Source organism: Rhincodon typus, chromosome 30 (assembly GCF_021869965.1).
Source record: "Rhincodon typus isolate 14 chromosome 30, sRhiTyp1.1, whole genome shotgun sequence".
NCBI classification, from domain to species: Eukaryota; Metazoa; Chordata; class Chondrichthyes; order Orectolobiformes; family Rhincodontidae; genus Rhincodon; species Rhincodon typus.
This window is the reverse complement of record NC_063361.1, coordinates 8976952-8992056: the sequence shown is the minus strand read 5'-3', so window position 1 is coordinate 8992056 and position 15105 is coordinate 8976952. Positions and strand designations below refer to the sequence as shown.

Sequence of the window (15105 nt, the reverse complement as noted above, 5' to 3'; positions counted from 1 at the left end):
TCTGTTGACTTGAATTTGCAGATTATTATATTTAAATGTCTATATGTTGGAGAAAACTAACTCCTATGAATTCCACAGCATATAAAGAGTCCTACACCTCCCCAGATTCTAAGAATCCAAATTTCACAGACTTGAGAATAAAAGAAACACTTGTTTTGTTTCAAATGCTTATTGTGGCTGTCAGTAGGACAGACCAAATACTGTTTTTCATGTCCGATCAAAAACTTGAAATAATTCCACAGAGGCTGGTACCCCATCAGCAAGTCACCCTTTATTTACACATGGAGAGTCCTTGGCACTGATTTAGCTTCATCAGAGCCGCTCTCAGAGTGAGCAGAACCTCTGAAACTCCTGTTTACGCCTGTCAGCCAGGACTCCCTGATTGGACCAGATTAGCAGCCCCAATCAGGGAACTCATTTTCTATGAGGTCCACCTGGCTGATCTCATTACAATCGCTCCAAAGCTCACTTGAATTTCGGTTTGACGTGAACCCAGCTGAACGAATTATGGACGTTCCTCTATGACCAGATCCTAAAAGGGCAAGGCCCTCTTATTGTATGCATATCGATTATTTAAAGGAAGAGTTAGTTAGATTAGTTGGCTGAACTTCTGATTTGCAATGCAGAGTGATACCAATGGCATGGGTTCAATTCCTGCACCAGCTGAGGTTACTATGAAGGACTCTCATCTCCTCTCGTCTGAGGTATGCTGGTGCTCAATTAAACTAACAATAGTAGTGAATGACAGAGTGAGACTGTGGTAACCTCACCTTTTTATTTAAAGAACTGTCTCATTGTATTTTGAACAAAATAACTACCCAGTAATTACACTGTGCAGTATTAGAGTGCTACTGCAAGTAACACATGAGGATTAGAGGAATTCAGCTGTGATCCAGTTATTGAGGGCTGGCCGTTTGGAGGTTAGGGAGTGCTAAAAGTAATAGATTGGGTAAACCCAGATTATTACTTCAAATTATGGTAGTCAGGAAAGATCAGAGGATGCAAATCAGTGAAAGGTACAATTAGAATAGATTTAGTGAGGAAGAAGCTTTTAATACAGTCTTTGGAATGATACATGGATAGCAGGAGTCACAAGGCAGTGCACAGAAGTGAGAAGACTGGCTGATTTTCTGGTCCCAACTTGGGTGCTGAGTCATAGAGTCATAGAGATATACAGCACAGAAACAGACCCTTCGGTCCAATCCGTCCATACCAATGTCCTGTACAGCTGCAACATAACCTCCGAACTTGTATACTCAATGCATTGACCAATAAAGGCAAGCGTATCAAGCACCTTCTTCATTATCCTGTCTACCTACAAATCTACTTTCAAGGAACTACGAAGCTTGCAAGAATTTGTAAAATCTAACAAAAAATCTCCATACTTTTTCCTCAGTTTAGTGAAGCTACACCTTTTCCAACACATGAACTCTTCAAATTTTATTAAGGAGAATAGGAAAGAGAGATAGAGTTCTCTAATGTTGTCTGATGGTGCATACAGCAGAGGAAGTTTTAGTTTTCTGAAGACTGAAGCCTCTTGCTGCCAAAGTTTCAGTCATGTTGACACCAATACACTATATTGAAGTCACACTTTTTTGACACATGTTGGTAATTGCATGTATAAACCCATCATCAAGCAGCTCATTTGCTTTACATGAAGGGGAGTGTATGATTTCCAGTGTTACTTATCTTTGTGTTTGTTTGAGTAAAATTACCCAAGCACATTTCAAATTGTTATCATGGTCTTTCCCATTCAAAAGCTGCAAAATTTCGCCTTTACTAATTGTACTCAGGTTGTGCAGTACAAACAAATCCATCGGTGAGAATTGAAGATAATACATGGCTCTGTTGTTGGTTTTCTTGTCAAACTCATGTTCCACTTTTCTCCATTGCCTGTCACTGTCAGTTTTATCGCTGCTGTTGATATGTAATATTCACAAGAACATAAGAAATAAGAGCAACAGTAAACACTACGGCCTATTGATCCTGCTTCACTACTTAATATGATCCTGGCTGACCTTTCAACTCCACTTTCCAGTCTGGTCCCCATTTGCCTTGATTCACTGAGGGACCATAGGATCATAGAAACCCTACAGTGTGGAAACAGGCCCAGTGAGTCCACACTGACCCTCTGAAGAGCATTCCACCCAGCCCCACCCCTCTACCCTATCCTTGTAACCCTGCATTTCCCATGGATAACCCACATAGCCTGCACATCCCTGGACACTACAGGAAATCTAGTATGGCCAATCCACCTAATCTGCACATCTTTGGACTGTGGGAGGAAACTGTAGCACCTGGAGGAAATCCATACAGACACAGGGAGAATGTGGAAACTCCACACAGAAAATCACCCAAGGCTGGAATTGATCCCAGGCTCCTGGCACTGTGAGGCAGCAGGGCTAACCACTGAGCTACCGTGCTACTCCAACATCTATCTATCTGAGCCTTAAACATATTCAATGACAAAGCTTCCATACCCCTCTCGGGTAGAGAATTCCAAAGTTTCACAACCCTGTAAGTGAAGAATTCAATGTATTATCAATAAAATCAAGTTCCAAAAGAGATAGAACATGACTTCTCCTGAACATCTCCAGAAGCAAAATGACTGGCAACAGGATCACAGAAGATGACAACCCACTGACCACCAAGGAATAAGATCACTTTAAGTGACATTGTCCACTTATCCCATCTGGTTTCATCATCCTTGCTCAGCACCAAACATATCTCTTCCAAAGACTGTGATTCATACAGGCGACAGTGTTTATACAACATCGCACATACATTGTGACAAAAACTGAGCAAAGAACAAGTTTGAGTCAATGAATCTGTTCTGCTCTCATAGATCAGGAGGTACACATTTTTAACATTTGGAAGGGCCTGTGGAGCTAGGCCCACTTAATTAAAAACAGAAATATCAACAGAGCTGAATCCACTGAAGGAATAATATACTTGCATTTATGCAGTGCCTTTTATGACAAGCAGATGTCCCAAACATTTTACAGCTAATGAAATACTTTTTAGATTGTTGTCACTTTTGTAATGTGGGGCTCAATTGTCACACAGCAAAATCCCAAAACAGAGAAAGTAGCCCACTTTTTTGTTTTGATGACATTGATCAAATGATAAATGTTGGCCAGGTTATGTAGGATAATTCCACCACTCTTCTTCAAAATAGTGCCATGGCATCTTTTATGCCTGTTTGAGAAGGCAGACAGGATCCTGGTTAATGTGTTGCCAAAAAGTTGGCCACTCTGATGGTGCTGCTCTCCCTCAGTATTGGGCAATGCTTTCAGCAGAGGTTTTGTGCTCAAGCCTTGGCAGAGGTCTTGAGCCAATATGCTTTAAAGTCAGAAGCAAACAATCCTACCAACTGAGCCATAGCTAACATAAGGAATGTAGAGATAATAAAAATAAAACAGGAACAGGTGATTGCTAAGCCTTAGAAGGCAATGCAGAAGGAGGGAATCTAATAAAGTACCATTTGTAGACAAAATGGAAATTTTGCCAGCAAGCAATGGCAGAAACAAAGATTACATTACTATAGATCATTGATAGAAAGGGCAAGTCCTGAAATGAAAGAATTAGAACACAATTCAGGTTCTGATTGAGGAAAATGTGGTTTTTTGCACTTGGGACTTTAGACTTGCACTGTTAAACAAAATCTTGCTGTTCAACTTGGCAGGTACTGCTCCGGTAAAACCATGTGATATTGATCCTAGACAAGTTGTGTTTCCCTGTTGTGGATGGGGAATGGAGTGTGTCAGCAAACTTTATGATCTGGAACAGCTTGCTCTGCTTCATGGCAAAGTTGGCTTTGAATAATCGAAAAGAAAAGTGAAGACAGTTGCAACAATCAAATCTGAAGGGGTAAGTAAATTCCTTTCACTTCACTCCTGAGGTTGATATAAGAGATTTCTGAATTTTTAAACTGATGTGCTTTTTTCCCAGTCATAGGAATGTGTCAATCCTGGCTGTTGGCCACAATGGGACCGATATATTTTAAACAAAGAGTTTTGATTGTCAGAGTTCCCTGCTAACCTTTAATGTAGATAACAGGATTTCATACTTCCTCTTTTAATAATGAGTTTCAGTTTCAAGTCTTTACCTGTAGTGTAGAAGTCTCTTCCCCAGACATGTCTAAAAGTCTCACTGCGAGCTATATAATCCTGACAATGAATTTTAATGTCCATGTATTTACCCCTTGAATAGCCTTTCCAATGTGTGGCAAATGTGTAACCATGCTATTTGGATATTCCTTTGTAAATTCCTGTTGAGTGTGGCTTTCGCAGACATTTTAAAGTGTCCCAGCTCAATTTTACCGTTTTCTCTCAAACCACATAGTCCACGTTTTATATTATGGTAACACAGTCTATGTATTCCAGATTCAGATTAACTAACATGAGTTTGTATTTCCAAAAACAACAAAACAAAAGTCTATACATAAAACCCAGAATCGAAGTATCTCTGCACCGACAAGCCAAGGATGTAGGAAAACTGATCGTAAAACGATTCTGAAAAGGAAGCAAATACCTCATGAGCAGCCTCAGCTCACTGATTCACCTCTTGCCAATCAAACAGTAAGTCTGTACCTCCCAGCATCTTACTGGAGTTGATGGAGTACAAGATCAGAACGAAACTCTACTGAAGTATCATTCTTCGAGATAATTAAAAGTAAGATAAAATAATTATATGATCTCATGATACAAGAGCTTATAAATTCCTTTTTATTATATATACCATATTCACAGACTCATGCACAAAACTTAAAATAGCTCTACCTTCATGTAACAATCTCTTTGGTTCTTTTCCATTCTGTGAGCACCTCCCATATTCCCTGTCTGTGTTCCTCTATTGCACTTTCCTCACGTAGTCACGTTATCTCTTAGGCTAGCTCAGGCTCTTTTCTCACTATCTCTGATATTTTACATATATTACATATATGCATAAGTAAGAGGAATGCATAACAGATAACAAAAGCATGTTTTAACACATAACCCTTGCATACAAGGCACACATTCGATATATATTCCAATAAAAATCTGCTACAGAAGAAAATAAGCAAAATGTGCTGTTACGAAAAAATGATGGTAAATCCAAGAATTTTTTTTCAGTTCTTATTTTATGTAACTATGTTTTAGCTTGTCAATCTCTTCTCATCTGAAGGTACAGATTAATGGACTATACTTCTTTAGGAATGGGCTTGACTTTTTATTCAATTGAATCATTCAATAGAATGTGCTCTGTCATAGTATGGTTAGTGTATGCTATTCTTCTGTGTGACAATCATGCTATGAGCCATTATGTGACCCTTTGATCCAGAATCATGGATTAACAATAATGACCACTAACCTTGGCCCTGAGGTTTATGTTAACAACCTGTCTGAAATCTTCTAATTTAGTGCAGAACAGGATTTCATTTGAGGGACCTTCTTGTTCTCCATGGTTCAGTCCCATATGGGAGTGTCCTTATCACTTAGCTAAGAAGGAACTTGATTGTGACAACAATTGTAAAGCGATTTTACTGACATTAGGATTCTTTGATCAAATCGCTGCACAGACCAAATGGAGCAGATTCATCTCTGACTTCCATACAAAGCCTGCACATCAAAACCATTTTGACCCTTAAACCTCTTACCGTCTCCATTCTTTTCACGGATGAATCTTCACTAAATGCAACCAACATTGCAGGAACTGCAATCGTATTTAACACCTTTATTTCTCATCACATATTTTTGTAGCAATGGTGGTTAGATTTTATAACTTATAAAAAGGATAGACTTTCCAAAGAAACATCATTTTAGTTTCTTGCTAAATTAACCACAGCTAATTCATCTCACCATAAAGTACTGATTTTAGACAGCCCAGTATAATTAATGTCACGTATGAAGCTGTGGTACGTGCAATGGATTTTGCCACACATTTTACAATAGAGAAATCAGCTGTGAATGATGAACAAATTAGTTGATATCTTTATTTTCTGTGGATAATAATCTGAAGTAGCGAAAAGATTTGTTGGTTGGAAATTATGAAGCTTACGTAGAAAGATGCAGCATTGAAGGAATCCATTTGGCCCATTGTGCCTGTACTAGTTTCAAATGGTTAAACAAAAATCTGCTCAGTTGTTGATTGCTTAAAGTATGAAATCTAATTTTGTACACCCTTTCCAATCACTTCACCGGGCCACCAATCTAACCACATTGAGTGATTAATGGGAAATAGCCACCAGCAACAAAATGTTCCTAGCCAAAGCATCAACACTTTGAACTAAAAGTACATTTTGATAGCTCATACCTTTCCTATTCCCAGCAGTCTCCATTTAGCATTTCTTCACTTCTACTCCTGGAGATTAGAAGAATGTGGAAACCTACTGAGGGGGTATTTTTTCAATATATTCATTCATCAGATGTAGACATTGCTGGCTAGTTCAACATTTAATGCTCATCTCTAATTGCTCTTGATAGATGGTGGTAAGCTGCCTTCTTGAACCACTGCAGTCTTGTGTGTAGGTACACCACACAGTGCTGTTTGGGAGGCAATTCCAGGATTTTGACCCAATGACAATGAAGGAACAGCAATATTGTTCCAGTCAGGATGGTGTGTGGCTTGAAGGGCAACTTACAAATGGTGGTGATCCTAAATATCTGCTGCCTTTGTTCTTCTAGGTGGTATAAGTTTTGGTCTAAGGAGCCTTGATGAGTTGTTGCAGTGCATTTTGTAGGTTATACACTGCTGTCACTGTGCAGTGGTGGTTGAAGGAGTGAATTTTGAAGATTGGGGTTGAATCAACTGAGCTACTTTGTCCTGGATGTATCAAAGTTATTGAATATTGTTGGAGTTGCACTCATTCGGGCAAGGGGAGATACTATATCATACTCCTAACTTGTATTGTAGATAGTGGACAGGCTTTGCTGAGACAGGAGGTGAGTCACTTGCCGTAAAATTTCTAGTCTCTGACCCGTTCTTGTGGTCACAATATTTATATGGTTCACCTAGATTGGTTTCTGGTCCTTGGTGACCACCAGGTTGATGATAGTGGACTATTCAGCATCGGTAATGCCATTAAATGCCAAGCGGTAAGGGGTGGGTTGTCTGTTATTTAAAACAGAGATTTTAGGCAGAAACAAGGAGGAATTTCTTCTCTCAGAGGGTAGCGCATCTGTGGAATTCACTACTACAGAGAGATATAGAGGCTGAAATGTTATGCTTCTTGAAAGCTGAGGTAGATTTTTAATTGGTAAGGGAATTAATGAAATGAGCAAAAGGCAAAGAAGTGGGATTTAGGATCCAATTGAATGGTAGAGTACACTCAATCGGCCGAATAGCCTACTTCTGCTCCTATGTCTTTTGGTCTTACGATCTTGTTGGAGGTGGTCATTGCCCGTCACTCGTAAGGTGCAAAATGCTACACAGAGTCATTGCAATTTCCAAAACAGCATCAGACCAATCAGCCCATCATCATGATGCAAATAATAATAGGTCTAACATGCTGTCCTTTCAATGCAACATTAAACTCATTTCCATCTGTCTAAAGAAGATGGTAAAATATCTCATGGAACTATTGTGAAATAGCAGTGGAGCTATGGTCACTATTTATTGCACAATCAATTTCATTAAAGTAGATTATCTGCTAATTATCATTTTGCTGTTTTAGGAATTTTGCTGTCTGCAAACAGTTTGTCCTGTTTTCTACATGATCGCTGTAACTACACTTTAAAGCGTTTTCATTGACTGTAAATTATTTTGGGATGACCTATGTTCATGATAAGTGATTTGAATGCATGTTCCTTCTCTCTTTCTTTATTTCACATCTTTGGGACTACAGAGATCACCAAAGTAAATAGCTCATTCCCCATTAGTTACACCACAAATCTCCAGGGTTTGAATGGATCATTAACAAATGAACTCTATCCACCAACATTCCACCATATTGAGTCCACATAATTCAGAATGCAATCACATTCATAAGGCACACACTCATTGATCACAACTTGACAGACATGGTTTCTAATGTTTACTAAAGATAGAAAAGGTGTTGTGCTAATTCAGTCTAACTTGGTAAACCCAGACCTCAGGCGAAGTTCCAAAATTTGTCACAGTTAGAACATAGAACAGTACAACACAGGAACGGGCCCTTTGGCCCATGATGGTGTGCTGAACCTGATGCCAAATTAAACTAATCCCTTCTACCTGCCCTTGGTCTGTATCACTCCATTCCTTGCATATACATTTGCTTATCTAAAAGTCCCTTAAATGCCCCTATCATGTCTGCCTGCACCACTACCCCTGGCAGCGTGTTCTAGACACCTACTACTGTGTAAAAAACTTGCCCCTCACATCTCCTTTGAACTTTCTCCTTCTCACCTTAAATGCATGCCTCCTAGTGTTAGACTGTCTAACTCTGGGAAAAAGATTCTGACCGTCAACCCTATCTATGCATCTTATAATTTTATAGACTTCTATCAAGTTTTCCCTCAGCCTCTGTGACTCCAAAGAAAACAACACAAGTTTTTGTAGCCTCTTGTTAGAACTCATGCCCTCTAATACAGGCAGCATCCTGGTAAACCTCTTCTGGACTCTTTCCAAAGCCTCCACATCCATCCTGTAATGTAGTGACCAGAACTGAACCAGTTGAGATGAGATGAGCTCCAGATGAGACATCCCAAACTGCTAAGGAGGGTGAGGAGGGATGAACTGCCCCCCTTTCTTTATTCACCTGCCCCTTGCTGGTTGTAACAAGGTTAATTTAGAAAAGATACCCTTGTGGGTTGGGGGCGCTTTTCTCTCAGACCTAAATGAACTTAAGTTTTAAAAACAGCAAAGTTAACTGGGCTTTGTTTGAGTTAACAAAGTGTGAATTTATTAATTAGTACACATGAGCAGAATTAATAATGCAATACTGATTAGAAATAAGACGTGAGTCCAAAAAGATAAAGGTGAAAAACAACATCAGATTTACAAACCAGTTTCTGAATTATTTGCAAAGAGTGCACAGTTGTGGCCATTGCAACCGAGGTTGATAGTTAAGCAGTAAGTTTCATAATCCTTAGTTTTGCAGATTCTGCAGTTCTGAATTCTTTTAACCATGATTGAATTGCAGTATTCAAAGTGAAACAGTTCATTCATTATCCACATTTCTTTTGCCTGATTGCCAACTAGCTGACTTCTAGTGCTCGGAATAAGAGCGTTTTTACCTGCAATATAGGGCTGATTGGGGGATAGTTCTTCTGCAGTGGTCTTCACAAAACACCAATGTTCAAACCCAGGCTGATTCACACAAACATGTTCGGTCCTACCAGCACATTCCAGTAGATTTGAAACTGGCTTTTTATGTATTGTATTTCTTCAAAGGAAAAAACATAAAATTGGTCTGCAGTTTGGGACATAATTCACAGAGAGTGGCTTTCTGTTGAGTTGGGTGGTCATCAGCTCCTTGTTATCTTTGTAGTCACAAAAGATCACAGTCTAATCTGCTTTGCCTTGCATCTTGCCCCACTTTGTACGGCCATTGTTTGAAGTTCCCTTCACATCCATAAGTGTAACATTCTCTCGACAACCACTTAATTTATACCTGCAGCCATTTAAAACTCTATCAGCCATCTTTCAAAATAAACACATTTTGGAAATATAATTTTAAAATGTCCATATTGCTTTGGAGTTCTCACCCGTTGCTTTGACCATTTACAATGTTCTTGGCATATAACCTCCTCCCTCTGCCTATGTGATGCAAATATGATAACTGGAAATGGGCAGCGAAATCCCTGGGGCCTGAACTTTCCCTAAAATTTGGCTTTAATCCACCCCAACCCATGGGACAGAAGTCTGTTTTCTTACAGTCATAACAGTTCTAGCTCAAATGAGTAGACTCTCAGCCTGGGGGCCATAGGTCTCCAGCATAGGACAGTGAGTGGTGTGAGAATGGTACAACAAATCGATTTGCTTACATTGATCCAATAGAAGCTTACTTGAAATTTGGGTTCAGGCATACTATTGAGGCTCAATAGATGGATTTTAACCTGGACGTAATAAGACTTTCCAGAAATGAAATAGTTCCATTTGCAATCTGTCACCCAGATGTGACATAAAGGGTTAATGATACCTTTATGCTAAGAATAGCTATTGAGCATGTCCCACAGTGACCTCAGATCACAAGGAACTGGGAGCTAAAGCTACAGGGTCCAGAGATAAACTCTCTTACCATCACTTGTCTATAGATATGTTCACAGTCTGTTAATGTTCACTTACAAGAATATAGATCTGATTTTACTGCAACTGACATGCTCACAATTTCATGAAAATGTACCTTTACAATTAATAATTTTCAGAATGTAGGCCAGCTACAATCATTATATGATTGAAATTAACATTTTTTGTATACCAAGTTGTGGTCTTAACTAGTGTCAGCAAGAGAAGGGAAGTGGTTGTAATTGGATAACTCCTTCCTTGCTGTACCTTCCTATAATTTCAGCTGCTCAGCAAATTACTAAAGGTTCAAAATGAATTATGGTTCAATACTTCAAATTAGAGTCATAGGATTTTGCTTCTCCTTATAGACTCCAAAATCTTGTTAAACTTGAAAAGGTGCAGAAAAGATTTAAAAGGATGTTGCCAGGGTTGGAGGGTTTGAACTATAGGGAGAGGCTGAATAGGCTGGGGCTGTGTTCCCTAGAGTGTTGGAGGCTGAGGGTGTGACTTTATAGAGGTTTGTAAAATCATGAGGGGCATGGAAAGAGTGAATAACCAAGGTCTTTTTCCCAGGGGAGTCCAAAACTAGAGGGTATAGGTTTAAGGTGAGAGGGGAAAGATATTAAAAGAACCTAAGAAGCAAATTTTTCACACAGAGGGTGGTGCATGAATGGAATGAGCTGCCAGAGGAAGTGGTGGAGGCTGGTACAATTATAATATTTAAAAGGTGTTTGGATGCGTACATGAATAGGAAGGGTTTGGAGGGATGTGGGCCAAATGCTGACAAATAGGACTAGAATAATGTAGGATATCTGGTTAGCAAGGACGAGTTGGAAGGGTCTGTTTCCATACTGTACATCTCTATGACTTAGAATACTCTAAAAATCTTGACAGACATTGAGATGTGGTCACTGATTATAAAAAATAGCTCTAGACAAGGAATGCACACACAAACAACAATGTGATATTAATTTAAAAAGTGGTTTTATGATATTGGTTAAAGGTGAACTTTGGCCAGGACTAGTAGGAAGAATTCTCCCACTGTTCTTCAAAACGCTATTATCAGATCTCCCTACGTGGGCATATGGGGCCTTCGTTTGACACCTTCCCAAAAGTACGCATTCGACAGTAAAGCACCCTGCAGTTAACCAGTAATGTCAGTTTCATTTTCTGCTCAACTCTCTGGATTGGAGTTTGAGCCCACAACCTTTTGATAAAAAGCCAGAAGTGCTACACTAAAAGCAATGTGCTGCTTATCTCAGATTCCCATCAAGTCAGTCAGTACACTCCTAAAAATCTGCTTCCATTGCTAACAGAACATAGTAAAACAATAGCAGTTTTCTCAGCAATTGATTCGCAAGAGGAATTTCCATTATATGCTGTGTCATATGATACTCTCAGATCCATTTTTGTATTGGAGATCAACATTAATGCATTTAGTAAATGTCTTCAGATGTGTTAAGCATTCAGAAAGGAAATCATATATCAAAACATATAAACTGTATTTCATACAAGCCAACTTATATTTTAAAACAACAACAGCAATTGTTGGAGAAACTCAGCAGGTCTGGTAGCATCTATAGAGACAGAAAGCAGAATTAACATTTTTGCCCGATGAGCTTCTTCAGAGCATTCGAGTATGTTGAATTGGCTTGTGGCTTTTCAGAAATGACAGCCTAGTTCAGTTCATAGCAGGCTTATCCTTTACTCAAAATGCAGCTAGTTCATAGAATCCCTATAGTGTGGAAGCAGGTCATTTGGCCCAACATGTCTACAATGACCCTCCAAAGAACATCCTACCCTATCCCGGTAACCCTGCATTTTCCACAGCTAATCCACCTAACCTGCATATCTGTGGAAGGGGGGAATGTGCAAACTCCATACAGTCGCCCAACACTGGCATCAAACCCAGGACCCCAGCATTGTGAGGCAGCGTGCGAACAACTGGGCCATAGTGACCTTCAAGTCCTAGGATGGATGGCACAAATGTAAGCTGGGATTTAAGTGTAGTATTGATGGATGGCCATGATAGTAAAGGCACAGTTTTTTCAATGAGGTGTAAAGATGCTGCAATACTGTGTGAAGTATGGTAGGGAAATTCCCATTCTGACATGTACCCCTCAACCAATGCCAGCAAAACCAGATTAACTGGTTACTGACCATTGACATACTGAAAGTTGCCACATAAACACCAGTCTCAATCTGAAATCCAAGAATTTAATGGCTGGCTGCATGCATGCAAAGAAGTCAGTAATCTGACAAACAGAAATGTGCTGGAAGCTATCTTGTCTGTTAAACATTGGATCTTGATATGGTTCTATATATGCACAGATACCATGCTTTTATAGAGGACACTTAAACCATGTCAATACTTCCAAAAAACATATTCAGCAGGTTATAACTGAATGAAAAATATAAACCAGGTGCATGATATAAACCTTTCCCTTATGGCAATAATTCACTTTTCATCAAATGACCATAAACCCCAAACTTGTCTTAAATCCATGCTGTTGTTTCTTATTTCACAAACTCAAATACACAAACACCACATGAACACAAACAGACACACATATACAGGAACTAGATAACGAAGTCAGTGTGACTAAGGGGAAGAGTAGGCAGAGAGCAGATGATGAACGCAAAGGGACAGGTGGTCTGAGGTGCATTTGTTTTAATGCAAGAAGTGTAGTAGGTAAAGCAGATGAACTTAGGGTTTGGATTAGTACCTGGGAGTATGATGTTATTGCTATTACTGAGACTTGGTTGAGGGAAGGGCAAGATTGGCAACTAAATATCCCAGGATATAGATGCTTCAGGTGGGATAAAGAGGGAGGTAAAAGGGGTGGAGGAGTTGCATTACTGGTCAAAGAGGATATCACAGCTGTGCTGAGGGAGGGCACTATGGAGGACTCGAGCAGTGAGGCAATATGGGCAGAGCTCAGAAATAGGAAGGGTGCGGTAACAATGTTGGGGCTGTACTACAGGCCTCCCGACAGCGAGCGTGAGATAGAGGCACAAATATGTAGACAGATTATGGAAAGATGTAGGAGCAACAGGGTGGTGGTGATGGGAGATTTTAATTTTCCCAACATTGACTGGGATTCACTTGGTGTTAGGGGTTTAGATGGAGCAGAATTTGTAAGGAGCATCCAGGAGGGTTTTCTAGAGCAGTGTGTAAATAGTCCGACTCAGGAAGGGGCCATACTGGACCTGGTGTTGGGGAATGAGCCCTGCCAGGTGGTTGAAGTTTCAGTAGGGGATTACTTTGGGAATAGTGATCACAATTCCGTAAGTTTTAGAATACTGATGGACAAAGATGAGAGTGGTCCTAAAGGAAGAGTGCTGAATTGGGGGAAGGCCAACTATAGCAAAATTCGACAGGAGCTGGGGAATGTGGATTGGGAGCAGCTGTTTGAGGGTAAATCCACATTTGATATGTGGGAGGCTTTTAAAGAGAGGTTGATTAGAGTGCAGGACAGACATGTCCCTGTGAAAATGAGGGATAGAAAGGGCAAGATTAGGGAACCATGGATGACAGGTGAAATTGTGAGACTAGCAAAGAGGAAAAAGGAAGCATACATAAGGTCTAGGCGACTGAAAACAGACGAAGCTTTGGAAGAATATCAGGAAAGTAGGACTAATTTGAAACGAGGAATTAAGAGGACTAAAAGGGGTCATGAAATATCTTTAGCAAACAGGGGAGGAAAATCCCAAAGCCTTTTATTCATACATAAGGAGCAAGAGGGTAACTAGAGAAAGGGTTGGCCCACTCAAGAACAAAGGAGGGAAGTTATGCGAGGAGTCAGAGAAAATGAGTGAGATTCTTAATGAGTACTTTGCGTCAGTATTCACTGAGGAGAGGGACATGACGGATGTTGAGGTTAGGGATAGATGTTTGATTACTCTAGGTCAAGTCAGCATGGGCGGGAGGGGGGAAGTGTTGGGTATTCTAAAAGGCATTAGGGTGGACAAGTCCCCAGGTCCGGATGGGATCTATCCCAGATTGCTGAGGGAAGCGAGAGAGGAAATAGCTGGGGCCTTAACAGATATCTTTGCAGCATCCTTCAGCACGGGTGAGGTCCCAGAGGACTGCAGAATTGCTAATGTTGTCCCCTTGTTTAAGGAGGGTAGCAAGGATAATCCAGGTAATTATAGACCGGTGAGCCTGATGTCAGTGGTGGGGAAGCTGCTGGAGAAGATACTGAGGAATAGGATATATTTACATTTGGAAGAAAATGGGCTTATTAGTGATAGGCAGCATGGTTTTGTGCAGGGAAGGTCATGTCTTACCAACTTGATAGAATTCTTTGAGGAAGTGACAAAGTTGATAGATGAGGGAAGGGCTGTAGATGTCATATACATGGACTTCAGTAAGGCGTTTGATAAGGTTCCCCATGGTAGGCTGATGGAGAAAGTGAAGTCACATGGGGTCCAGGGTGTACTAGCTAGATGGATAGAGAACTGGCTGGGCAACAGGAGACAGAGAGTTGTAGTGGAAGGGAGTTTCTCAACATGGACAACTGTGACCAGTGGTGTTCCACAGGGATCCGTGTTGGGACCACTGTTGTTTGTGATATACATAAATGATCTGGAGGAAGGTATAGATGGTCTGATTAGCAAGTTTGCAGATGATACTAAGATTGGTGGAGTAGCTGATCGCGAAGGGGACTGTCGGAGAATGCAGCAGAATATAGATAGATTGGAGAGTTGGGCGGAGAAATGGCAGATGGAGTTCAATCCAGGCAAATGCGAGGTGATGCATTTTGGAAGATCCAATTCAAGAGTGAACTATACGGTAAATGGAAAAGCCCTGGGGAAAATTGATGCACAGAGAGATCTGGGTGTTCAGGTCCATTGTACCCTGAAGGTGGAAAAGCAGGTGGATAGAGTGGTCAGGAAGGCGTATGGCATGCTTTCATG

At 40.3% G+C, this 15105-nt stretch overlaps 1 protein-coding gene across 1 annotated transcript in view; it reads right to left on the bottom strand.

Annotated features, from left to right (window-relative positions):
* The window catches only part of LOC109915964 (supervillin-like), a 156739-nt gene that overhangs the window by 115211 nt on the left and 26423 nt on the right, over positions 1–15105 (bottom strand). The window contains exon 2 of the mRNA XM_048614388.1: positions 9195–9237. Within this exon, the coding sequence (XP_048470345.1) occupies positions 9195–9237 (43 nt within the window). The remainder of the gene's footprint in view (positions 1–9194; positions 9238–15105) is intronic.